The following is a 26,280-nucleotide window of genomic DNA, read 5'->3' as shown; positions in this document are numbered from 1 at the left end:
TAATATATATAGAAAAAAATTAGCCGGGCATGGTGGCTCGTGCCTGTAGTCCCAGCTACTGGGGAGGCTGAGGCAGGAGGATTGCTTGAGCCCAGGACTTTGAGGTTGCTGTGAGCTAGGCTGACGCCATGGCACTCACTCTACCCTGGGCAACAAAGCAAGACTCTGTCTCAAAATAAATAAATAAATAAATAAAAGTAATGGGGAGGGTGTCTGTGGGAATGTGTCCCTTGAGCTGAGATTTGAAGGAGATGAGGGTGTCTGGAGGTGGAGGATTCCAAGCAGCGGAACGAGCCAGTGCCCAGTCACCTGGGGGGCAGGAGCCGACTGGGCAAGGGGTGGGGGTGGATCACAGGAGCCTTTCAGGCCACGTGAGTTCTTCTTTGGCTTCACTCTGAGATGGGTGGCTCTGGAGGGTTCTAAGCAGAGTGCTTGCCTGATTTGTTTTTTTGTTTTTGTTTTTTTTGAGACAGAGTCTCACTCTGTTGCCTGGGCTAGAGTGAGTGCTGTGGTGTCAGCCTAGCTCACAGCAACCTCAAACTCCTGGACTCAAGTGATCCTCCTGCCTCAGCCTCCCGAGTAGCTAGGACTACAGGCATGCGCCACCATGCCCGGCTAATTTTTTCTATATATCTGGCCAATTAATTTCTTTCTATTTTTTTAGTAGAGACGGGGTCTTGCTCAGAGACAGGGTCTCGATCTTGCTCAGGCTGGTCTCGAACTTCTGAGCTCAAATGATCCGCCCGCCTCGGCCTCCCAGAGTGCTAGGATTACAGGCGTGAGCCACCACGCTGGCCTGGCCTGATTTGACTTACCTTTTAAAGGGATCCCTCTGCTGCTGTGTGGGGAACGGGCTGTGGGGGAGAGGGGGGGAACCTGGAACCAATGAGAGGAGGCAGTTACTGAAATTGGGTGAGAACAGGTGGGCACGGGCGTGGTGGAAGTGAATGACAAGATGTCAGATTTGCATCTGTTTTGAAGGTAGACCCCACAGGCTCTGGGGGGGTAGGTGTGAGGTGTGAGGCAGGAGCAAGAGGGGAGCTGAGGACTGGGGACTGGTCGATTTGGCCCCTGCTCGTGGAGGGGAGGGAGGGAGGGCTCTGCGAGCAGCACATTCCACCCAAGCCCCTGAGCTCAGTCTGCACCTGCTGAGTTTGAGATGCCCGTGGACAGCCCAGCAGAGCTGGCAAGTAGGTCTCTGAGCCTGGGGCTTGGCAGGAGGCGTGCTGCTGCCTTTGCGCCCATGGGTGTGGCCGCGACGACCAGGGCTGGGGGCGCAGATGGATAAGGCAGGGGTGGCACGGGGCCATGCGCAGGCAGGCGGAGAGAGGAATTAGACTGAGGCCTCGCCCCTGCCTTCGCCAGGAGGTGCTGCCAGCTCTCAGGCGATGCGGGCGCGACGCCTCTGTGTGCTCTGGTTTCCCCGCCTGCAAAATGGAAATGACAGCGAAGTGGAATTGGAAGGTTAAGTGACAATACGGGAAAGCGTGAGGCGGTTAGTTCTCCTGTTCTCTGTGGGCACCCCTGGATGTCCTACAATCTGCTTCAACTCTGACACTAGCGGCCTAGAGTTAGTGTCAGAGCCCACAGGCCGAGAGTCCCCAAGGCTGCGCCACTTCAGACACGGGCCGCAAGTCTGGGCCTCCGGTGCTTCCGGCCGACCAGCTACATTAGGGGCTCCTGAAACCCCCTCTTCATGTTTAGTAATTTGCTGGCTCACAGAGCTCAGAAAACATCCGAGGCCAACATTTACTTACTAAATTACTGGCTTATTAAAAGGCTCCAGCTCAGGAGGGGTGCTCAGGGCCAGGTATGTGGGAGGGGCTGGGGGCGTCCAGGTCGCCTCTGGGGGCACCCCCCCAGCACCTCCGCATGTTCGCCAACCCAGAAACTCTCCCGGCTTGGCGCTTTTGGTTTTTATGGCGGCCTCGTCACATAGGCGTGGTTGATTAAACCATTGGCCTCTGGTGACCGATTTAACCTTCAGCGGCTCCCTCCCCTGCTGAGGGGAGGTCGTGATGCGGGTGTTGGGGCTGAAAATTTCAACCCCCTCAACCACATAGTGAGGTCACAGCCTCCCCATCTTTAGGGACTTTCCAATTGTTACGTCATTAACATAAATTCAGGTGTGTGTTGAAGGGGGCTTGGTAGGAACAAACTTATACCATTTATTTATTTATTTATTTATTTAGAGACAGAGTCTCACTCTGGCGCCTGGCCCAAACTCATACCTTTTAATCTTTATTGTTCTTGAGCTATTTCAGGAACTGGAAACAAAAATCCAAATACTATAACAAAAAATGCTTTTATCACTCTTATCCTTACCCTTTAGGAAGTTACAAGGGCTTAGGAACTCTGGCCAGCAGCCAGGACAAGGAAGATCAAATATGTATTTCTTTTATTTTTTTCTTTTCTTTTCTTTTTTTCTTTTTGAGACAGAGTCTCACTTTGCTGCCCGGGCTAGAATGCCTAGCTCATAGCAACCTCAAACTCCAGGCAATCCTCCTGCCTCAGCCTCCCGAGTAGCTGGGACTACAGGCATGCGCCACCATGCCCGGCTAATTTTTTCTATATATTTTTAGTTGGCCAATTAATTTCTTTCTATTTTTATTGTTAGTAGAGACAGGGTCTCTCTCTCAGGCTGGTTTCGAACTCCTGACCTTGAGGCCTGACCTTGAGCAATCCTCCCGCCTTGGCCTCCCAGAGTGCTAGGATTACAGGCGTGAGGCGTGAGCCACTGCAACCGGCCTGTATTTCTTATTATATCTTAATACTTTACATTACTCAAAGTGCTGGTGATTCCAAAGAAAAAAACATAGGGTCCCATCCTCAGGGGACTCACACTGTGGACATAGCAGGTGTAGAAGTAGAAAGAGACACAGCTGGGCCGGGCGCGTTGGCTCACGCCTGTAATCCTAGCACTCTGGGAGGCCGAGGCGGGCGGATTGCTCAAGGTCAGGAGTTCCAAGCCAGCCTGAGCAAGAGCAAGACCTCATCTCTACTATAAATAAAAAGAAATTAATTGGCCAACTAATATATATAGAAAAAATTAGCCGGGCATGGTGGCGCGTTCCTGTAGTCCCAGCTACTTGGGAGGCTGAGGCAAAAGGATTGCTTGAGCCCAGGAGTTTGAGGTTGCTGTGAGCTAGGCTGACGCCACGGCACTCACTCTAGCCTGGGCAACAAAGTGAGACTCTGTCTCAAAAAAAAAAAAAAAAGAAGAAGAAAGAGACAGAGATACAGCTGTAGGAGAGGCCAAGACCAGGAGCTGTAACATGGGGTAGGGGGGCCCACAGAGAGGGGCGTACCGGCCAAGGAAGGCCTTGCAGAGTAGGAGAGAGGGCCCCTGGAGAGATGAGAGCTCTGTGGACCTTGGGGGTCAACTAGAGGTTCCATACAGTTGGGGCAAGGAAATTGTGCTAGGGAGTGGGTAGTGGTCAGACCACAAAAGACCTTGCTAGCCAAGGAGGGGGCATGCAGAAGGATCATGGGCTTTGAAATTAGCTCTGTGACTTCAGGCAAGTTATTTAATCTTCAGACTCAGTTTTCTCCTCTGTAAAATGGCACTAATGACTATCCCCCCGTTGGGAAGTTGGTGGGAATTCAGAGGCAACAGATGTGAGGGTGCTGAGATAGCGTTCTCCTTTGAAATGGTGGGTGACCATCACCACTTTATCCTAGAGGCTGGGGGGCATTGAAAAGTTTAGATGCAGGGATGCGTGGTGGCTGGGTGGCTGGGTGGCTGCAGAGTGTGGCATGGGGTCTGGCTGAGAGTGGGAAGGCGTGAGACTCACTGTCCTGCCTTTGAGACCTGAAGACTCAGGCTGCTAGTTTGGAGTCTCATAAGCTCTCATCTGTCTGTCTCTAGTCTCTTGCTGTGTCTGTTTCTCTTCCTTTTTATCTTTCTTTCTGCCTGTCTGTCTCTCCCTCTCCCCCTCCTAGGCCTTTGTCTAGGTCCCTTTCCCTTTTCCTCCCCATCTGCCCACTGGCCTTTTGGTGGGAGCAGCAGGTCTCAGGGCTGTGACAGGAGTCACATCTGCAGTGTGCAACAGCCCGACTGCAGCAGAGTCCCCAGGGGGTTGGCGTGGGTGTCTCTGTGTTCTTTTTGGGGTCCTCCTACCACCACCCAAGAGAGCTTGCCTGGGGGAAAGTGGTGGAAAGAGAAGCACTTGATGGTGGGGGCTGGGCAGTGATGGAGGCAGTCTTTTAGGGGCTTGGGGAAGTCTACTGGTGCCCTGGAACCCTCCTCCCAGGGAGGGCGGTGTGAGGACATGGGTCCCTTGTGTCCCGCTGATGCAGCTGCCTCTTCCCCCAGGCTGGTGGATGACCGTTGTGTGGTGGAGCCGGCGGCTGGGGACCTGGACAACCCCCCTAAGAAGTTCCGAGGTAAGGCCCCCGTACCCCCAGGATGCCTGTCCCGGGCCTGGGGCTGATTTCTTCCACCGCCTTCAGCCCGTGGCTGCCTAGGTGGGGCACTGCCTGCAGCCTGGCTCTGCTGGCTCCCCCGTGGCCCGCACCGCCAACGCCTTGGCACAGACTCGCCTCTCCCTTCATTTTCTGGGGCCACACCCCACCTGTGGGGCGCACCCACTTCTGGCCGGGGCCATTTCCCCAACCCCCACCAGCCACAGGGCTTTCTTTGTCTGCAGGACTGGGCCTCTGCTGAGGGAACAGGGGTGGGGAATAGAGTCGCCTCGGGCTTTAGGAGGCCAAGGTGAGAGCCCCTCCTTGTGCGTCAATCTCTCATCTGGACAGAAAGGGATTGCACTCCTGGTTTCCAGGACCCTGTGACCTGGCTGTGTCCTTGGCTCTGCCCTGCTGGTGACCCCTGCGCTGGGGGCCTCTGGAGCCAGCCCTTTCTGTGCTGTGGCCTTGGGCCAGTGGTCCTTGGGCTCCTCAGCCCCTCCCGGCATCCCTGAGGGCGTCTGGGAGGGCTGAGAGATACCCTGGCTGTCACTGCACCAAGCCAGGGTAAGGTGCTATTGTTGTGCTTCCCTGCCCAGGGAGAGAGGGACTGACAGGCAGACGGGTCCTGGGTGTGGTGGGCAGGGGGCAGGCAGGAACACGCCACGCCTGCCCCCACCACAGATTAGCTGAGCTTATCCTTGAGGGATGCTGGAAAGGGGTGGCGTCTAAGGCAGCCTTGCAGCCCCTTGGCCGCTGGTGGCTGCTGGGGCCTGGCCCCATCAGAGTGCGGGCAGGGCGGGCTTCCTCCTGGCCTGAAGAGGGCCCCGCCTGCTGCTTTGTTCCTGCTTCCATCACACACGATTGCAAGCATCCGCGTGGGGGCTTTCCAGGTGGGGGGGCATGTGGGCGCCCCTCACTGCCATAGACCCTCTGCCGTTTCCGCCTGGCCCCAGCCTTTCTCCCTCACCCCCACCCCTCCCCTCCCGCTTCCCCCAGCCACACCTGCCTCCTGCTGTCCTCATATTTGTCAGCCACGCTCCCACCTCTGCTCCCACCTCTGCCCTGTGCTGGCTGTGCCCCCCCTGGAGTGTTCTTGCTCCAATGTCCATGGGACTCGTGCCCAGCAGCCTCAGGCGTCAGGGGCCCTTTCCTGACCACGCAGGTGACACTGCACCTCGGCGCCACCTCCCTTCCTGCTTTACTTTTCCCTGTGGCAGGCATCTGACGTGCTCCACGCAGTTTAATTATTGTTGTTTGTCAGGTGCCGTGCTCACTGGAACGCCGGCTCCTCCAGGGCAGGGCAGGCAGGGATTTCTGTGGGTTTTGCTTGTTCGCTGTCTTAGCTGCAGTGTCCACCACGTAGTGGGTGCCCACGCACACGTGAGGGGTAAACGCGCCCACTGGGCCCCTCCTGCTCCCGCCTGCCCCTCCCTCAGGCCTGCCCTTGTCCCACTGGTGTGACCCACCCAGAAGTCCACTGGCTGAGCTCAGCCTTGAAGCCACTGGGCCCAGGCTCTGTGGGTTTTGGGGTGCCCATGTGGGCCCCTACTGGGAGGCGCAGGTCTGATTGCACCTGCCCTGGCTCCCTGAAGGCTGAGGGCGGGAAAAGACTGGTGGCATGGCCCCTCCTGCAGCCAGAAAGAGGACAGCTTTGAAGAGGCTGTTGGAGGCGGCTTGCAGCTCCAGAGGAGGGATTGGGTGAGTTCCTGTGAGGAACTTAGTGAGAGAGACTGGTGAGGGGCCGAGGGGTGGGCTCTGCCAGGGCAGGGAGGGGAAGGCCTGTGTGGAGGTGTGCACGCAGGCAGCTTTGTGGTGTGACAGGCTGGTGACAAGGAGGTGGGTGTGGCTGAGGAACACTGGCCCTAGGCTGCCAGTGGACAGAGTTTGGGGCCAATTTTTGACAACAAAAAAGCCACTTAGCAGAACAAATGCTCCTTTGACTTCCTGCCCTCCTCCCTCCTTCCCTCTCCCCCTTCTCTTCCTCTCCATTTCCCCAAAGCCTGTGGGCAGGGCCCACCCCAGATTCCTGGGCCACCCTGGGGTCCCCATGGCCTCAGGGCCCAGCCAGCGGAGTGAGGTGGAAGGGAGGGCTTCCGACTCCATCCTCCCACCCCTTCTGCGCCCGGGGCCCTTCCTCTTCCCCCTCCTGTTGGGCACAGGGAGACCCATAGTGTAGCACTGGTCTCCACATCTCCCTCTGGGAAGCTCAGAGCTCGCACCCCAAGCCAGGCGACCCCAGGAGGGGCGTGCCTGGGAGGGACGCTCTTCCCTCACAGGAGAAATGACCCTGCTACCTTCCGCAGGGGCTGTCACCTTCGCAGCCCCTGGCCGAGGGAGCGGCTCCCGGCTCTGCCCACACCCTTGCCAGGCCAGGTGTTGTCCCACGCACCTCCTCCCAGCCTGCCCAGCCTGCCCGTGTGAAATGGCATCTGGCTGTGCTCTCCATTTGCATTTCCCTGCCCGCTGGTGATGCTGAGCGTCTTTTCATGGGTATTGGCGACTTGAAAGTTTGTTATTCTTGTTTTTTCTTTTTATAAAAGTAATACAAATACATGCTCTAGGATCTAGATGAAAGCCTGGCTCCTCCACCGCACCCTCACTCACCTCCTGCCCCCCTTCCCAGGGGTAAAAATCTGACCAGGTAATTTATCATTAAAGCATCAAAATGTGCAAATCTGCACTGAGAGTCTGCTCCTGGCTGCCCGCCCCGCCGCCCCCACGGCTGCCCCTTCGGGTGATCACTGTGGTCAGTTTCCATGTCCCCTCCAGCGTTCCTCTGTGCAAATACAGGCATACACTCAGGTTTCCCGCTTTTCTTACACAAACATGGCATTCTACATTCTGTTCTTTGCTGGTTTTGCTCTCTAAATCTGAGCATGGGCAGATCCTACTGGAGATATCCTATATTAACATATAGAAGTTAGAACTCTCTTTTGTTAAATATATTTGTTTTAATTTCATATCCTGGACAACCATGTGAAAATAACATTCCTAAAAATTACATAGTTTTATGCATTTAATAAAAGTTATTTATTTTTAATTGTGGTAAAATATACATAATGAAGTTTACCATCTTAACCATTTTAACTTTATTTATTTATTTTTGAGACAGAGTCTCACTCTGTTGCCTGAGCCAGAGTGCCATGGCATCAGCCTAGCTCACAGCAACCTCAAACTCCTGGGCTCAAGTGATCCTCCTGCCTTAGCCTCCTGAGTAGCTGGGACTGCAGGCATGCGCCACCACACCCAGCTAATTTTTTCTATGTTTAGTTGCCCAGCTAATTTCTTTCTTTTTTTTTTTTTTTTTTTTTTGAGATGGAGTTTTAGTCTGTTGCCCCGGCTAGAGTGCCATGGTGTCAGCCTCGCTCACAGCAACTTTAACCTCCTGGGCTCAAGTGATCCTCCTGCCTCAGGCTCCCGAGTAGCTGGGACTACAGGCATGTGCCACCATGCCCGGCTGATTTTTCTATATATATTTTTAGTTGGCCAATTAATTTCTTTCTATTTATAGTAGAGACGGGGTCTCGCTCTTGCTCAGGCTGGTCTTGAACTCCTGACCTTGAGCGATCCTCCCGCTTCGGCTTCCCAAAGTGCTAGGATTACAGGCGTGAGCCACCATGCCTGGCCAATTTCTTTCTATTTTTAGTAGACACAGAGTCTTGCTCTTGCTGAGGCTGGTCTCAAACTCCTGATCTCAAGTGATCCTCCCGCCTCGGCCTCCCAGAGTGCTAGGATTCCAGGTGTGAGCCACCGCGCCCGGCCCATTTTCATTGTTGTACAGCCATCACCACCATCCATCCACAGAATCTTGTCAACTTGCAAAACTAAAACTCTGTACCCATTAAGCACTAACGCCCCATTCCTCCTCCCCCCTATCCCCTGACAGCCATTCTCCTCCCTGTCTCTATGAATTTGACTGCTTCAGGCCCCTCGTGTAAATAGAGTCATACAGCATTTGTCTTTCTGTGGCTGGCTTATTTCACTTAGCACGATGTCCTCAAGGTTCATATGTGTTGTAGCACATGTCAGAATTTCTCCTTCTCATGGCTGCACAGAATTGCATTGTGAGGCTCTACTGCAATTCATTTCACCAGTCCCCTCCAGATGGGCTCTCGGGCTGTTCCCAGTCTTTGTTATTCCTGACAGTGCAGTGGTGAGGACCCTTGCCCAGGGTCACTTTGCGTGAGTGCAGGTGCACTCCTAGAGCGCATGCCGGGCATGAGGCTGCTGGGGCAGGGGCAAGGCACCTGTCTCTCTCATCAGCACAGCCACTTGCCTGCATTGCACTTGTGCCGTTTTGCACCCCACCAGCCATGCAGGAAGAGAGAGCAATGCCTTTTAACTCTTTGCTTGGTTTCGTCTCCAAATGTTATGCTTATTCCACTGTTTCTTGACTAACCAATTTTAAACAGCACGTATTCGGGCCTTCTAAGGTACATAAGAATTTAGCGCCAGCGGACCCCGCCCCCGTCCTCCCAACAGTAGCCTGTTGCAGCTGGAGATTCTCCAAGGGCCCCTTTATAAAGCCCAGTATCCCAGTTACCCCCTTTCCTTGTTCTGCCTGCTCCTCCACCGGCCTGTGTCTCCTTCCTGCGCTGCCACGCACACTTCCATTCTCACACCCTCAAGGCTGAATAACCTCTCCATCCCTCCTCTTCGTCCTGTCTTTGGTGTTTTGTTCTATTGTTCAGTCTAAACATTGAATACAATTGGAAGCAGATTATGACATTGTTTCATACAGGGCTCATACATTATTGCGACTGTGTAACTTGCTCTGTCCCCAGCTTAGACCCTCTGCCCTGGTGCCTGGTTGAGCAGCAGAACCATCTGGGTGGAGGGTGGGGAGGTGCCTTTAGAAACGCACATTCCTAGGCCCACACCAGACCTGCCAAGATCTGTGGGAGGCCTGGGAACTTGTATCTTTTGAAGCTCCCCTACCCCGGATGATTCAATGCTGTGTCAGTGGCTGTGCGTTTGTGTTTGTTTATTTTTTGAGATGGAGTCTCCTCCATGCCCAGGCTGGAGTACGTGGGGGTCTCACTCTTGCCCAGGCTGGTCTTGAGCTCCTGGCCTCAAGTGATCCTCCTGCCTTGGCCTCCCAGAGTGTTAGGATTACAGGTGTGAGCCACTGCACCTGGTGAGCTGGCCATGGCTTTTGGAGTATTAGACACCTTAGTCAGTTTTAGGTGAATATCTATTGGCTTTTTCTTTTATTTCTTTCCTTCCTCCCTCCCTCCCTCCCTCCCCGGGGGTCTTACTCTTGCTTAGCCTGGTCTTGAACTCCTGAGCTCAAGTGATCCTCCTGCCTGGGCCTCCCAGAGTGCAAGGATTACAGGTGTGAGCCACTGCACCTGGCCTGACATTTTCCTTTTTTTTTTTGTTTATTTTCTTCTTTTTTTTTTTTTCTATATCCAATGGCAGCAATCCTTTTTTTTTTTGAAACAAAGTATCACTCTGTTGCCTGGGCTACCTGGCTTCAGCCTAGCTCACAGTAACCTCAAACTCCTGGGCTCAAGTAATCCTCCTGCGTCAGCCTCCTGAGTAGCTGGGACTACAGGCATGCGCCACCAATGCCCGGTTAATTTTTTCTATATATTTTTAGTTGGCTTATTACTTTGTTTCTATTTTTAGTAGAGATGGGGGGGGGTTTCCGCTCTTGCTCAGGCTGGTTTTGAACTCCTGACCTTGAGCCATCTGCCTGCATTGGCCTCCCAGAATACTAGGATTACAGGTGTGAGCCACAGTGCCCGGCCCATTTTCCTTTTTTTAAGAGATGGGTCTTGCTTTGTCTCCCAGGCTGTAGCGCAGTGGTGGGTCATAGCTCACTACAGCCTCAAACCCTTCGTTTCAAGCAGTCTTCCCATTTCAGCCTCCCAAGTAGCTAGGATTACAGGTGCATGCTACCTGGCCAAGGTCTGGATATGTTGTCTAGGCTGGTCTTGCACTCTTGGCCTCAAGCGATTCTGTCACCTGGGCTTCCCCAAGTGCTGGATTACAGCCATGAGCCACCAGGCCTGGCTCCACTGACTTTATTTGGTTAATGAATAGCCTCTCATCTGCAGCCTCACCAGCCCTGTGCCCCTCTCCCACAGGCACGCGCCCCGGGACACACAGCCCGCACTGTGGGAAACCTGGGCCCTCCGCCTCCCCTCTAGGCCTTCGACGCTGCTGCGCCCTTGCGGCCCGTCTCTGGCTCCCCGTCCACCTTCGGACCGAAGGGGCTGCCTCTGGGCAGAGCACAGCACAGTACTGGCGTAGAGCTGTGCCTGGGGACGGGCCCAGGCCATTTATTCGTTTGCTGATGTGTTCAGCGAGCATCATGCGGGGCAAGGCTCTAAGGGGGATCCGTGTGAGAGAGAAAGATGAATGTGACACGCTCCAGGCAGTGTTTCCAAGAAAGACACAGGAGTCGGGAGCAGGGAGGGCTCCTGTCCGGCGCCACTGCTGTCCTGTGGATGCTGCGGGCGCAGTGCGTCCGCAAACACAGGCTGCGCCCCAGTCGTGGGTGCACGGTCACGAGAATGGGGCGCAAGCAGCATTTGAAGGATCGGATAGAGTAGAATTAGAATGCATTGACCATAGGAAGGTGTCACTGCCTCATTTTCTTCAGCTCTGGCCATTCTCCTGCTAAACTTGTCCGGCGAGCTTTAAATTTTGGTTATTGAAGCTTTTTTATTTCTAGAAATTCCATTTAGTTCTTTTTTAGTCTGCTCTATTACTTTTTATAGTTTCCTGTTCTCTGCAGGGATCTTTGAGCTTTTCTTTTATTGATCGAAGCAGAGAAGGCGCATCTGCTTTACAGGTGAAGTCTGTGTCTGAAGTCTCTGCAGGTCTGTGTCTAGCGTCTGTTTTGTGGGCTTGTTCTCCCCGTGGTGCCTAGCTCCCAAGGGTTCCTGTTAGCTTTGAAAAATTTGGTATGAGTCTAGAATGAAGGTACCTTCCTCCAGAGAGGGCCTGCCTCTCCCACTGCCAGACTCTTGGGGGCATCACCAAGTCAACACCACCTGAAGCTCGAGTTGGGGGGTTCTTGAGCTGTCTGGCGGATTCCACCTGGGCTTTCAGTTGCCTGTAGGAGGGTTCTGCTCTGGGCTTGGCCCTTGCCTGAGAGTATGTCCTTTAGGTCTGGTCTCCTGACCCTCATCTGGCGAAGCTGTCAAAATAAAAGTTCATGTTTTCTGGAATCAGCAAATAGCTTCAGGGCAAAAGCAGCTTGAGTGTTTCTGTGCTATGTTACCTCGTTTCTCTTCTGACCTTTGTTTTTGAGACAGGGTCTCACTCTGTTGCCCAGGCTAGAGTGAGTGCCGTGGTGTCAGCCTAGCTCACAGCAACCTCCAACTCCTGGGCTCAAGCGATCCTCCTGTGTCAGCCTCCCGAGTAGCTGGGACAACAGGCAGGCGCCACCATGCCCGGCTGATTTTTTCTATATATATTAGTTGGCCAATTAATTTCTTTCTATTTATAGTAGAGATGGGGTCTCCTGACCTCGAGCAGTCTGCCCGCCTCGGCCTCCCAGAGTGCTAGGATTACAGGCGTGAGCCATCACGCTCGGCTGAAGAGTGATTTTTAATAAAGTAATATATATTTTATTTATTTATTTTATTTTTGAGACAGAGTCTCGCTTTGTTGCCCAGGCTAGAGTGAGTGCTGTGGCGAATAATATATATTTTAGAAGTAAATGTTGGGCACGACTAGAAGATGCAACGAAGCAAAGGCTTGCCTTTAAATCATGAACGTGGCAGCCGCAGCCGTTCCCTATTGGTGTGACCGGGAGTGACGTATTTTCTGAAACAGCAAAACCTCCCGGTCACATTTGAACAGCACAAATCTTCCCTCGGTTTATGTTGGAGTTGCATCTGTAGAAAATCCGGTGCTTGCTAATGCATGCCAAGAATATTTGTGTCTCTTCGTCTGACTGTGGGCCCAGAGCGCCGCCCACAGGCGGCCACCCTGGAGCGCGCCAGGCGTCACCTCAGCAGCCTTTGAGGTGCAGGCGCCCAGCACCCCTGCGCTGCCCACTAGTGCCAGCTGTGACAACCGCTGGTACAACTAAAATCCACCCCCCAGCCCGGCCAATTCCCCAGACACCCCCTGGGGTGGCCCATACCCCACCTCCCTGCTGGGCACCACCCCCTCTAACAAGGCAGTGAGATCCACGTGGGGACAGGGCCCTGGGGGACTGGAGAGCAGGGAGGGTCTTGCGGGCTGAGCAGAACCTGTAAAGACATACTCTCGGGCCTGGCGCGGTGGCTCACGCCTGTCATCCTAGCTCTCTGGGAGGCCGAGGCTGGTGGATAGCTCAAGGTCAGGAGTTCAAAACCAGCATGAGCAAGAGTGAGACCCCGTCTCTACTACAAATAGAAAGAAATTAATTGGCCAACTATATATATAGAAAAAATTAGCCGGGCATGGTGGCGCATGCCTGTAGTCCCAGCTCCTCGGGAGGCTGAGGCAGGAGGATCGCTTGAACCCAGGAGTTTGAGGTTGCTGTGAGCTAGGCTGACAACATGGCACTCACTCTAGCCTGGGCAACAGAGTGAGACTCTGTCTCAAAAAAAAAAAAAAAAAGACACACTCTCTCCAACAAACGGACGCTCATTTCCAGGAGTGACGCCCACTCATGCCGGTGGTGCCACGGTGGGCACCCCTTGGTGGCTCCATCTGCTTATGGAACTGCCATATTTTCCCCTCCCTTCAAGGAAGTTCTGCCTTCCTGGACCTTTGGCTCTCTGAGTTTCTGCTGCCGATGGCCCCAGAGGCCTCTGCGCCGTCGTGGGCTAGATGGGAAAACCGGTCTGCTCTGGTTCCCCAGGCGCAGATGGCCGGCTTTGACCAGAGGAGACACAGCCTTCTTCTTAGAGGGGACAGGAAAGGGCTGAGGGAGGGGCTCTGTCTCTGGCCCCCCCCCCCCCCCCGCCCCCAGTGCCCCTCCAGCCTCCCGGCACAGTGTCCTGTGTTCCGAGCTACTGGAGCACGGTGCCATCAGGGACCCGCACAGTGGCACATGGGATCTCAGGGTCACGGAGGCCAACCCCTGCCCACGCCACTGTCAGGCAGCACGTCACCAGCACCCAGGACCCTCCCCCACACTTCAGAGTAGGATTGTCCAGCTCGTGCCGCCTTCGGATGAGCAGAGAAGTTGGACACCCTTTCTGGAGTCTGGACTTAGGGAAATGATAGCTGTTTTGTCCACCTGCCAAAATAAAAACCGTAATATGGAACCTGTTTCTGGAATTTTGCTTTGCCCTGTCTTAGGTCGGGTTCCCTAGAGCAGAGTCCAGGATGGGTGACTCACTGAGGAAGGGTTTCGGGAGCGGAGGGGGAGGGGCGCGTGCTTCCTGGGACAGGCAGGGGGAGAAGCCCAGGAGGATGGGGGTGTGGCTCCTCGGGAAGATGCGCCCCCGCCTGACCCCAGGGGCTGGGAGCCTGAGCTGCCGCTGGCAGTCCCCCAGGGGCTGGGCGGCTCTGTGCCCGTGTCGCCACTGATGGGGTGCCCTTGGGAGCAGGGGTGTGTAACTGCCAGGCAGCTGTGAGCAGGGCGGTTTCTGTCGGCCAAGGAAGGGGGCAGATGTAGCTGTTAGCTGCCGGCACCCGCGGAAGCTGGCCACAGACACGGGTGAGGCTCCAGGAGCCTTTGGCAGACCCCCCATCGGGAAGGGGGCACTTGCCCACCCCAGCTGAGATCCCCTGCTCGCAAACCTGCTCTGGGACTCCCCCGACTCCACATAATCCAGGATGGTGCAAATTCCTTGAGCTTCTTCCAACCACTTGCTCTCTACCTGCAGTGGGGCAGGAGGGTGGGGAGGGGTCGGGAGAGCCGAGCTGTGGGCTGGGGCTTTCTCCAAGGAAGGCCCTGAGCCCCAGACGGACAGCTGCCCCTGCCTGCCCACCACAGACTGCCTCTTCAAGGTGTGCCCCATGAACCGCTACTCGGCCCAGAAGCAGTACTGGAAGGCCAAGCAGACCAAGCAGGACAAGGAGAAGATCGCGGACGTGGTGTTGCTGCAGAAGCTGCAGGTGTGTGCGCGTGCGCAGGCGTGCATCTGTCTAAGCGGATCTGGCACTGCGCCTCTCGGCCAGTAGGGGCCCTGTGGCTGAGGCAAATGGCTTTTAAAGCCCCAATATGCAAGAGGCTGGTGTGAGCTGCTGTGAATGAGGGAGGAGGGGGAGTGGGGTGTCCTCTCAGTGACCCACTAGTCTGTGTAACTTCTTTGTGCTGATTGGAAGAAGGTACCCCTTCCTCTAGGCTGGCACAGCCCTATGCCAGGGCATACGGCTCAGTGAGTGGAATATTGACACCATGGTGCAGTGAACATCCTGTACAGCTGTAGATGGAATTCCCATTTGCTCCGGAGAACCCCATTTGAGATCCCTGCATCTAGTCTTAACCTCTCCCCTTGTTTTATGGAGTTGGAGCCTAGGGCCCTTAGATGGGACTGGCCTGTCCGTGGTCATCCCGTGCGTTTGCAGTAGAGCCCAGATGGCTGCTAGGTCTCTGACTCACCTGGCTGGCTCAGACACATGGGTCGTGTCATGGTGCTAGGGCCTGGCGGTTGTTCATGGGCTCCTTGTGGGCAGTGGTCCAGCTCCCATCTGGGCAGGGCTCAGGGTCCTAATCCCAGTTCCGATGGAAAAGAGAGTGGGAGGCTGTTGCTGTAGTCAGCAACTTTGCATCCTGCTTCCGAGACCCTCCCTCGGCCCTGGTGCCCACCCCTTGCCGTGCAGACCTTGCTTCCCTCTGTCCCCTTCCCTGAGGAGTGGGGTCTAGATGGGGGCAGGCAGGCCCCGCCCCGTAGTTGTGATGGGCTGGAAAGGGGCTGAGGCAGGCGGCCTGAGCTCTGCTGTAAATAAGCCCATCTCTCTTCCCGGGGCCGCGCTGCCCGGGCCTCCCTTCTGCTGCTCGCAGGCTGGCTGGGGCCCTGGCCCGGGTCTGGGGCATTCCCACGTGCAGCGCCACATACTCAGAACCACATGTGGTCACACAGCCGCAGTGTTGCTTTGTGGACGGTCACGTGGTCCATGGCAAGGCTCCCCAGCTGCCACCCTCACTCTGGTCTCAGTAACAGGACTGAGGGGGAGGGAAGGGCAGAGGGGCCGTTGCCCTCCGAGAGTGCCGGTCTGAGTGGGGAGACAGGGCCCTTGCACTCGTGGAGCCCCTAATCGGATGGAGGAGACATAGCCTGTGCCCCCAGAGAACCCCAACCTGATGGAGGAGACAGAGCACCTACCCTCGGGCAGTTTCCAGTCCAACAGGAGACAGAGTGTCTAAAAACATGTTGCTGATAGGTACAGACCAAACCCTTGAGGCCGCCAGAGATGGATCCATCAGAGTTGGATATGGCAGTCAGGGAAGGCTCCCTGGAGGCAGTGAGCTGGGAGTGCACACAGTTTGCGGAGGGAGGGTCAGAGGAGTTGGGGGTGAAGGAGGGAGCCAGGCAATGTCACTGCCAGCAGGGGGCCTGTGATGGGGGTTGTGAGGTCCAGTTTAGGTTGCTGGGGTGTCAGGGGCAGAGGGGCTTCAGGCCCTGCTGGCACGCCCCTCCAGGGCAGGCGGGGTGAGGGGTGAGGGTTTGGCTCCCTGGGCAGTGTGTGGTGTCCCTCTGCACGCCGAGCCCGGGCCTCACTGATTGTGGAGGCCATGGGTAGATGGCCTCGAAGAGTCGCTCTGGGGGCAGCGCCAGGAGCCGGGGTGGGGTCCCAAGGGGTCCCGGAGTCCAGGGCGAGTGTGTGCGTTTGTGCACGCGCGGGCGTGCTCGGAGGTGGGGGAGTCTCCCTCCAGGAGAGCCCCCAGCCCGCCCTCACTTCCGTGTTGTCTGCCCAGCATGCGGCCCAGATGGAACAGAAGCAGAACGACACGGAGAACAAGAAGGTGCACGGGGACGTCGTCAAGTACGGCAGCGTGATCCAGGTGAGCCCGGCCTGGGGGCAGGCGCCAGCAGACGCTGCCCTCTGCCCGGTGGCCCCGCGGACCGTGCGTCTGGGGCCGGTGTGTCGTTGCTGCGGCCTGTGCAGGGGTCACACACAGAGTCTGGGGCCGCACTGCCTGGGTTCGGCTCCGAGCCCTGCTGCTCCTCAGTAGTGTGACTTCGGGCAAGTCACTTAACTTGCTGGTGCCTCAGTTTCTCCAGTGGCAGAATCAGGCGAGTAGCAGTATTTCCCTCTTGGGATTACTGTAAGGTTACAGGAGCTGATAGAGGTGAAGTATCCAAAACAGCTTTTTTTTTTTTTTTTGAGACAGTGTCTCACTTTGTTGCCCAGGCTAGAGTGAGTGCCATGGCGTCAGCCTAGCTCACAGCAACCTCAACTCCTGGGCTCAAGCAATCCTCCTGCCTCAGCCTCCCGAGTAGCTGGGACTACAGGCATGCACCATCATGCCCGGCTAATTTTTTCTACATATATATTAGTTGGCCAATTAATTTCTTTCTATTACAGTAGAGATGGGTCTCCCTCAGGCTGGTTTCGAACTCCTGACCTTGAGCAATCTGCCCGCCTCGGCCTCCCAGAGAGCTAGGATTACAGGCGTGAGCCACCACGCCCGGCCTAAAACAGCTTCTTTTTTGTGGTCACCTGGCTGCCCGGCAGGGCGTGCCCATGTTAGTGCATGTTTGTGTGTTATCATGTGTGTGTCTGCATCTCAGTCTGTGTGTTTGTGACAGTGTGTCTGACGCTGTATGTGCAGCAGGGATATGACCAAGGGCCCAGTGGGTCCTTCCTGCGGCCCCCGCTGGGCTGGCCCCTGGGCCTGGTGACCTCACCCCTGCCCACCCGCCCCCAGCTCCTGCACATGAAGAGCAACAAGTACCTGACAGTGAACAAGCGGCTGCCGGCCTTGCTGGAGAAGAATGCCATGCGGGTCACGCTGGATGCCACGGGCAACGAGGGCTCCTGGCTCTTCATCCAGCCCTTCTGGAAGCTGCGGAGCAGCGGGGACAATGTGAGGATGGGGCCAGGCTGGAGGGGCAGGTCACAACTCCAGAGGGGCTCCCATAGTGTCTTTGATGTGGGGACTGCGTGAGGAGTGCCCATTTCTCAGAAGGGCAGACTGAGACCCACAGAGAGGCTGAAGGCCTGGCAAGAGGAGGTGCCCTGAGCTTCCCACCCTCACTGCTCCGCCTGTGCGCCACAGGTGGTCGTGGGGGACAAGGTGATCCTGAATCCTGTCAATGCGGGGCAGCCTCTGCACGCCAGCAACTATGAGCTCAGCGACAATGCTGGCTGCAAGGAGGTGAGTGGGGGGGGCGTCCACACGCCCCTGGCAGTGTAGACACCCCTCCCTGCCACAGGCTATGCCTCTAGCCCCCTCTGGCCTGCTGGATGCGCTGGACCTCCCTGTCCCTGCCCCGTCTCCCAGCATTGCCCCCGCCCTCCCCCCACAGGCTGGCAGCCCCAGGGAACAGGGCTGGGGGCTGAGGCCCTGGCTGGGAGAAGCCCCCTCCTTGTGCTGTGGTGGTGGCCGGCTGGTTCCTCCCTTCCCCCTCTCCGGCCCGATACCGCCCGGTCCCTCCTCAGTCTGCCCCACAGGATGGGTCTCTCTGTCCTTCTGCAGGTCAACTCTGTGAACTGCAACACCAGCTGGAAGATCAACCTGTTCATGCAGTTCCGGGACCACCTGGAGGAGGTGTTGAAAGGGGTAAGGACAGGAGCCCCACCACTACAGCCTGCTCAGCCAGGCTCTGCTGGACCCTCCTCCACTTCCTGCCGCCTTCCAGCCCCCAGGCCCCCAGGCCCCTGCCGCAACCTGGCTCTGCCCCACCTGTGGCCCCAGCTGGTGGCCTCTTTTCTTGTTTCTGGCCAGAAACCCCTCTCCAGCCTCTGTTTTCTGTCTTGCTAAGGGGTGTCAGTGGACAGGGAGTCCCCATGCCCCCACCTTGGGTGGGCCCAGAGCCTTAGAGCACCTAGTCTCCCCTACTCTTGCTGCCTGGACCAGGTCCGTCCCCTACCCTTTGCCCTGTGGCCTCTTTGGCAAGGAAGTGAGGCTGCCTGTTTGCCAAGTCTGGCTCATGGCCCGTGCGCTGGTCTCCGACCTGCTGGCGGCTGGGAGAGGAGGGCCGGGGAGGGCAGGGCCTGAGGGCGGAGAGAGCTGTCTGGGGCTGCCAGGAGAATCCTTTGAGAAACCCTGAAAACCAGATGTGGGGGGACGGGAGAGTTCAGAGGTGTCTTGAGTGGGGCTCCAGGGGATGGAACCAGCCTGTGGGGCACAGGGGGTCTGTGGGAGGGGTGGGCTTGGGGGGTTCCTTGGTGAGGGGAACAGGCAAAACACCTGGCCAGGGTACTGTCAGAGGGGCAGGCGACAGGTAGAGAGCAGCCCCCTGGGGAGGCCTCCAGCCCTCCTCTCAGCCAGACTGCTGTTGGACTCCTGCCCCTCCCCTGTGGCAATCCCCGCCCTGCTCATCCCTCCCACCTCCCAGGCTGTTTCCACCCATGCTCTGCTCCCCCTCCCTCCCTTAAAGCCTGCCATTCACTCAGCAGTCGAGGCCCAGCCACGCACAGCCCCTCCCGGAGCCTTCCCTGACGACAGGTCCCAGCCCGGTCCGGGGCACTTAGAAAGGAAGCGTCACTAGGCCTAACCCTGTGGCGCCACCCGGAGTGGTTTCTGGCGCGTCTGCCAGGGCTGCGAGGCCAGGTTACGGCGACTCAGAAGCAGGGCACGTCCGCCCTTGTGTCCTCCCACTGCACGGCTTGGGCACAGACACCACTAGGCTCTTCCGCAGTGGCTGGCCCGTCTCTGCGCAGTCTCGCACCCATGCGTGGCGCCCGCCGAGCCCCGCGTCTGGGCTGTGCTCAGTGGAGGGAAGGTGAAGTGCTGCAGCGATGGTAGCTGGAGCAGCCGTGCCCTGAGCATGTCGGGCCAGGCTCAGTGGGAGGAAGCATGGCCGAGAGATGAGGGCGTGGGCCCAGGCGCGACTCATGTCCCTTGTGCCACGGGATGGGTGACCCTTGGCAGGATGCTTCCCTCCCTGGCCCGAGCTCCTCCACCCATTAAACGGGGATAGTGATGTATCTACCCAGAGGGTGGGTGTGAGGATCTTGTGGAGTGGGAGGATTCTCGTGAGGTCTGCACAGTGGCTGGCACAGGTGTGCCATGTTACTTCGTTGTACGTGTCCTAATCCTCACAATTTCTGCAGGGGGGCCATAGTGTTCCCATTTTACAGAAGAGATAACTGAGGTGGAGAGATGTTAAGGAGCTTGTTCAAGGTCACACAGCTTTTACAAGCAGAGGCAGGATCTAAACTTAGTCTCCGTTTAAAGCCACGGGGACAGACTCCATGCTGCTCCAGTTCAGCATGGGGGCAAAGACACGGGCGGGGACCGCCGACATTCAGGCAGAAAGGGCCCTAGGAGACGGGAGGTCCCTCCTCCTCACGGAGAGGGTGACCGGAGAGGGGCCAGGAGAGGCTAGGCAGGGCGTCCAGAGGTCCGGATGGCGGGAGGCTGTCAAGGGAGGGTCCGCAGGAGGGAAGGCCGGGAGGGCTCTGGATCCAGGGTCTGGGACGAGGCTGTGGGCAGTGCCTGGCCAGGCCGCCCTCTGGCGCGGCTCAGCTCTGGAGGGAGCAAGGGGGCTGCCAGTGCCGCCTGTGTCTGAGGCAGGTGGGCTGGGCCTGGGAGGGTCCTGGGGCCGGGGCGCCTTGTCTGTCCTGAGCCCACACCGCCTGCCCGCAGGGGGACGTGGTGCGGCTGTTCCACGCAGAGCAGGAGAAGTTCCTGACGTGTGACGAGTACAGGGCCAAGCTGCAGGTGTTCCTGCGCACCACGCTGCGCCAGTCTGCCACCTCGGCCACCAGCTCCAACGCCCTCTGGGAGGTGGAGGTCAGAGCCCTGCGTGTGGCGCCCTGGGCTCCACCCCTCCGTCTTCCCCAGCACCCTGGGGGGGCGCCACCTCTCCTCTGAGCCCTCTGGGAGCCAGGAGCCCAGGCAGGGTCCAGGCTCCCACCTACCTGGAGACCTCCAGGCCTCCTGTGGATCTCCGTCCCCTCCCCGCCAGTCTCCCCGTCCCGCCTCACTCCTGTGCTCCCCCAGGTGGTCCACCACGACCCCTGCCGCGGAGGAGCTGGCCAGTGGAACGGCCTGTACCGCTTCAAGCACCTGGCCACTGGCAACTACCTGGCTGCTGAGGTGAGCGGGAGGCAGAGGGTGCTCCGGGAGGTCAGGCTGTGCGCGTGCACATGTGGGTGTGCAGGGGCACGTCACACATCTGCGCACATAGACACGTGTGACCGGCCCGGGTTTGTCTGCACTCACGCATTCATTTATCAAACATTATCTAATAAGTGCATGATTGTAAATGAGCCTAATAAATGCTACTGTGCACCTACTGTGTGCCAGGTGCTATTCTAGGCATCGAGGACAGCGGTGGGCGGGATCCCCAGCCTGTCCATACTGCACAGTTGTGTGTGTCGGGGCATTGGCGTGTGTTGGCGTGTGTGTGCTCATTCACGGATCTTGGAGAAGGGCCATGAAGGCTCCCCTGGGAGTGATGTGGGCTTTGGAGCTGGAGTGGTACCCCTGGGGAGTGGGGGCTGCCTGCCTGGACCAGGGCTCTGTTTGGGTGACCTTGTTTTAGGGCTGGGTCAGTGGGTACAGCTTGGCGCCCATCTTGTATCTCTGTCCAGGAGAACCCCAGCTACAAAGGTGACACCTCAGATGCCAAGGGAGCAGGGATGGTGAGGACTGAAGAGTGACCAGGGGCCCCTCTGGGGCTGGATGGGGACAGGGAGGGCCCTGAAACCCTGGGAGGGGGGCTGGAGGGCCAAGGTCCCTCAGGTGGGATCCTAGGTGGTTTCAGGGGCCTGAGAGGAGGGAAGGGCACCTGTCTGATTTGGGGTCCTCACCCCAGGGGGCCCAGGGCCGGGCAGGCCGCAGGAATGCTGGAGAGAAGATCAAGTACCGGCTGGTGGCTGTGCCCCACGGCAACGACATTGCCTCTCTCTTTGAGTTGGACCCCACCACGTTGCAGAAAACCGACTCCTTCGTGCCCCGGTGGGTATGCGCCGTGTGCCTGGGGCTGGGGCAGTCTGTCTCTGGGACTCTCCAATCTGCCACTCCTCTGACCTCCCAAGGTCCTTTGGCCTCTGGGGTCCTCGCGGGCCCCGCCCCTCTGGGGATCCAGCTCTGCAGCCCGTGGGCAGCTGCTGCGAGGGCGGCGGCTACAGCGGGCTGCGGGGCTTGCTGGGGCCGTCCCTCTCCGGCCTCAGGCCCCCACGGCTGTTGAGAGCGTGGAGAAAGGCTGAGCGTGCGGCAGCCAGGGAGGCGGGCTGGCAGGCAGTGGGTCTCGCCCGCGGTGCACTTCTGCAGCCCTGTCCCCCGCAGGAACTCGTACGTCCGGCTGCGGCACCTCTGCACCAACACGTGGATCCAGAGCACCAACGTGCCCATCGACGTGGAGGAGGAGCGGCCCATCCGGCTCATGGTGCGCCCACCGCGGCAGGGCGGGGCGGGGTGGGGCGGGGCGGGCAGCTTTCCTCAGATGCCCTGCTGACCCCTGTCCCTGCAGCTGGGCACCTGCCCCACCAAGGAGGACAAGGAGGCCTTTGCCATCGTGTCAGTGCCCGTGTCCGAGATCCGAGACCTGGACTTTGCCAACGACGCCAGCTCCATGCTGGCCAGCGCTGTGGAGAAACTCAGCGAGGGCTTCATCAGCCAGAACGATCGCAGGTGCGCAGGGCAGGGGCACCGAGGCTTCTGAGGGATCTCGCCCTCCCGGGCCTGCGTTTCATGAAGAAAGGAGTCACAGAGCAGAGGCAGGCGGGCAGGGGACAGGGCTAGGGTGGGGCAATGGGGGTGGGCATTGGTCCCGTGGGCCCGGCCGGGCCTGGGCCCTGAGTCTGAGTGCCTACCTCACTGCTCACGTAGTCCCAGACTAACCTCATGATGGAGCCACCATTACCCTTGCTTTACTGATGATGGGACTGAGGCTCAGAGGGGTTGAGCGACTTGCCCAGGGTCACACAGCTAGTAAGTGGCAGAGTCAGGACGTAAATGCAGACCCCACCCACACCAAACACCCTACCTCGTGCCCTGCGGTCCTTTCCCTATTGGAGGATGCTGAGACTCTGTCTCGGGGGGTGTGGGGCCGGCGTGTTCCGAGAGCAGTGCAGGGCGAAGCCTGGGAGGGAAGCTGTGGGCTGGTGCTGGGCTTCCTGCTTTGGGGCGGTGAGTGACCCGGGAAAGCCTTGCTTTGGGAAGGGCCGTTGCCCACGGGGCGAGTGTGTGTGGGCACCTCACACTCGTCACGCACGGTGTCCCCTTGGCCAGGTTCGTCATCCAGCTGCTGGAGGACCTGGTGTTCTTTGTCAGTGATGTCCCCAACAACGGGCAGAACGTTCTGGACATCACGGTCAGCAAGCCCAGCCGGGAGCGGCAGAAGCTGATGAGGGAGCAGAACATCCTCAGACAGGTGCCCAGGCTCGGGTGGGCGCCTCCCGCGCTGTCTCCGCGCCCCTTCCAGAACGGGTGTTGGCGGGCACAGCCTCGGGCCCGGCACTCCCAAGTGCTCTGCCTGTATCGGCCACGCGACCCCACCACCTGGAGGAGGTGCCCTTATTATCATCCCTGTTTTACTGAGGGGACAGGGTCTGAACTCACAGTGTCAGGTCCAGAACTTCTTTTAGAAAAAAAATTTCCGAGTTTTTATTATGAGAATTTTCAAATATTGAGAAGGTATTGAAAGAATAGTCCAATGAACATGGCGCACCGGCCGCCCGGGTCAGCGTCACCGCTTTGCCGTTTGGCTCTACGTGATGGTCTGTGCGTCCGTCCTTCCACCCGTGCATTTCCAGATGGCTGCTCACCCTGAAACTTCCCCGTGTGCAGCTCCCAGGAGCACGGACACGCCCTGCACAGCCACGGTGCCGCTGCCGTGCCTAGGAAGCCAGTGATAATGCCCAGTCCCTATCGGGTTCCCTGACTCTCAGAAATGCTGTTGTAAAGCTTGGATTTTAAACCAGGATCCAACTAAGGTTTTTTCATTCCTTTGAGTTGTTTTCTGTCTTTGGTCTCTGTTCCAGAAGAGTTTTTCACCCCCCCGAACCCCGTCTTTTTTATTTTGGTGGTTATGTTAACTTTTGTTGATGAGACAGGCCTGAGTCTTACCGCTTAAGCTCTGGCCACGGCTGCCTGGTCTGCCTTTTCCCTGGGCCGCAGGGCCGAGCTGCAGCGGCCCTCTGCTCTTCCCCGCCGCCGGCCGGCCAGGATCTGAGCTGCGGCCAGCGCCCGCGCCAGGGAGGGATGGCCCAGGTCAGCGCCCGCGCCAGGGAGGGATGGCCCAGGCCAGCGCCCGCGCCGGGGAGGGATGGCCCAGGCCAGCGCCCGCGCCGGGGAGGGATGGCCCAGGTCAGCGCCCGCGCCGGGGAGGGATGGCCCAGGTCAGCGCCCGCGCCGGGGAGGGATGGCCCAGGTCAGCGCCCGCGCCGGGGAGGGATGGCCCAGGTCAGCGCCCGCGCCGGGGAGGGATGGCCCAGGTCGGAGCTGCAGCTCCGGCCGGCAGCAGGGAGAGCTGGGGCTGGGAGGGGGGCCGACTCGTCCGGCTTAGAATCAGCTTGGCCTTGATGTCGGGGTGGCTTTAGGGCGGGGTCAGCTGGGACAACTAGGGGTGCAGGCAGGCGTGGGCACCTCCTCACCCTCTGTGGTCCCCAGATCTTTGGCATTCTGAAGGCCCCGTTCCGCGACAAGGGGGGCGAGGGCCCGCTGGTGCGGCTGGAGGAGCTGTCGGACCAGAAGAACGCCCCCTACCAGCACATGTTCCGCCTGTGCTACCGCGTGCTGCGGCACTCCCAGGAGGACTACCGCAAGAACCAGGTGGGCCGCCGCCGCTGCGCGCCTGCGCTCGCTCGCGCTCGCTCTCGTGGTTTGCTCCTCAGTGTGAAGGTGCGCAGGCGCACGCCCTGGGTGCCGTGGGGCCCCGGGCAGCAGGGCCAGCCTCACAGGCATGCGACCTGGCTCTGTGCTGAGGGCCTCGTGCTGGGTCCAGTGCTCTGCTGCTGTAGAGCCGGGCCTGCTACTGACTCTTGTGCAGGGCTCCATAGCCTCTGGAGCGGGCCCTGCCAGAGCCGGCCAAGGCCCCTGCCCTCGTGGAGGTGTCGCTCTATAGGGCAGAGAGACCAGGAGCTAAACGCTGTAGCATAAAGCCCCTCTTCCGCTCTGTGCTGGCTTCCTCTCCTGGACCCCCGCCTTTCTAGGGTGGGGCCCCCGCCTGTGTGGGTCCCTGTCAGGGTCTGGGGCACTGTTCTGGAGCAGAGCTGCGCATGCTCCACCCGTGGCTCTTCATGACCCTCAGCCCGTCTGTCCCCTAGGAGCACATTGCCAAGCAGTTTGGGATGATGCAGTCCCAGATTGGCTATGACATCCTGGCCGAGGACACCATCACCGCCCTGCTGCACAACAACCGCAAGCTCCTGGAGAAGCACATCACCAAGACCGAGGTGGAGACCTTCGTCAGCCTCGTGCGGAAGAACCGGGAGCCCAGGTGCGCCCAGCCCCTTCCTCCCCTGCCCAGGGCGGAAAGTCTGCTGATGCCGGTTGTTAAAATACCCAAATGCCTCTGTACCTGTTGGTAAACTGCCACCTCCCTGAGGCCCTGGTCTTCCCAGTCCCTCTCTGGGACGCTCCCAAATTTGGCTCACTTTAGCCACAAGAAGAGTGACTCCTGGGATAGCAGGAGGCCCCCAAGACCCTTTTCCAGTGGCAAAGTCAGTGCCTATACTGAACAAGTTGTTAAACATTTTGAATGTCACCCTGCCCTTGTGTCTCCTTCCCCTGACCCCTGGGCCCCCGGCTAGCCTTCCCCCATCCCCAGGGTGATGCCTTTGGGTTGTCCCTCCCTGGGCACCTGGAGCCCATCCCAGCCACCTGCAAGCCTCGGGAGGGAGCAGGAGCAGGAGGTGGGGAAGGGGAGAGTGGGGCTTCGACTCTACAGAGCCAGCCTCTGAGCCCCTCCCACACCCTGCTGTCACCACCCTAGGTTCCTGGACTACCTCTCTGACCTGTGTGTGTCCAACCACATCGCCATCCCTGTCACCCAGGAGCTCATCTGCAAGTGTGTGCTGGACCCCAAGAACAGCGACATTCTCATCCAGACCGAGTGAGCACTGCACCAGCCCTGCCCACAGCCCAGCACCCACACCTGGGCTCCAACCTGCCCCCCCCAGCTGCCTTAGAGCGGGGGCCCCGTCTGGGTTCAGGCTGGAACCGGCACCCTTGGTCTCTGCAGATACGAACCCAGTGTCTGCTATGCCCAGTTCTGTGCCCAGCACCGTGGGGGAGGGGAAGGGGCATGGAGGAGAATGAGCTAAGGACCCTGCATTTGAGATGCTCATGGTCCGTCTGGGTCCCAGGGTGGAAACATGTTCCCTGTGGGAGGTGGCACTCAGGGAGGAGAGCCGTGTGCGGCTGTCCGTGTGCAGGGGGGCCTGGCCCTGGCCCTGGTGACCTGTGACGGCTGCTGTTGGCCTGCAGGCTTCGGCCCGTGAAGGAGATGGCCCAGTCCCATGAGTACCTGAGCATCGAGTACTCAGAGGAAGAAGTGTGGCTCACGTGGACAGACAAGAATAATGAGCACCACGAGAAGAGCGTGCGGCAGCTGGCCCAGGAGGCACGGGCTGGCAACGCCCACGACGAGAACGTGCTCAGCTACTACAGGTGCCCGGCCCAGCCCCTGCCCTTCCGGGGCCTGTGGGCCTTCTGGGTAGGCCTCGGCCCGTTCCTGCTGACGGCGAGCTCTGCCAGCTTCACCAGGGGCTCCCGCCTCCTTGGAAAGAGGCGTCCCTGCCTTTGTCCCTTGCTGCGCGCCTCCTGCTGGGAAGGTGACTGTGTGGCCCAAATAGCACTGGGTGGCCTAAGGCCAGGCTCAGCACGGTGACCAGGCTTCCAAGAGACCCAGC

The 26,280-nt window shown here is 58.5% G+C and overlaps 1 protein-coding gene across 2 annotated transcripts in view; it reads left to right on the top strand.

Moving 5' to 3' along the window:
• ITPR3 (inositol 1,4,5-trisphosphate receptor type 3) overlaps positions 1–26,280 on the top strand; it is a 65,257-nt gene that overhangs the window by 12,846 nt on the left and 26,131 nt on the right. For both annotated transcript variants that reach the window (XR_012919340.1, XM_012746844.3), the window contains exons 2-18: positions 4,316–4,386; positions 14,300–14,421; positions 16,226–16,312; positions 17,180–17,338; positions 17,531–17,629; positions 17,951–18,034; positions 20,066–20,212; positions 20,423–20,518; positions 21,016–21,066; positions 21,240–21,382; positions 21,713–21,812; positions 21,897–22,057; positions 22,658–22,799; positions 24,038–24,199; positions 24,694–24,866; positions 25,362–25,481; positions 25,856–26,038. Coding sequence is in view for 1 of the 2 variants with exons in the window: in XM_012746844.3 (XP_012602298.2) it covers positions 4,316–4,386; positions 14,300–14,421; positions 16,226–16,312; positions 17,180–17,338; positions 17,531–17,629; positions 17,951–18,034; positions 20,066–20,212; positions 20,423–20,518; positions 21,016–21,066; positions 21,240–21,382; positions 21,713–21,812; positions 21,897–22,057; positions 22,658–22,799; positions 24,038–24,199; positions 24,694–24,866; positions 25,362–25,481; positions 25,856–26,038 (2,100 nt within the window). In the remaining variant the exon portion in view is untranslated. The remainder of the gene's footprint in view (positions 1–4,315; positions 4,387–14,299; positions 14,422–16,225; positions 16,313–17,179; positions 17,339–17,530; positions 17,630–17,950; positions 18,035–20,065; positions 20,213–20,422; positions 20,519–21,015; positions 21,067–21,239; positions 21,383–21,712; positions 21,813–21,896; positions 22,058–22,657; positions 22,800–24,037; positions 24,200–24,693; positions 24,867–25,361; positions 25,482–25,855; positions 26,039–26,280) is intronic.

This window comes from Microcebus murinus, chromosome 5 (assembly GCF_040939455.1).
Source record: "Microcebus murinus isolate Inina chromosome 5, M.murinus_Inina_mat1.0, whole genome shotgun sequence".
In the NCBI taxonomy this organism is placed as follows: Eukaryota; Metazoa; Chordata; class Mammalia; order Primates; family Cheirogaleidae; genus Microcebus; species Microcebus murinus.
This window is presented reverse-complemented; position numbering and strand designations above follow the sequence as displayed.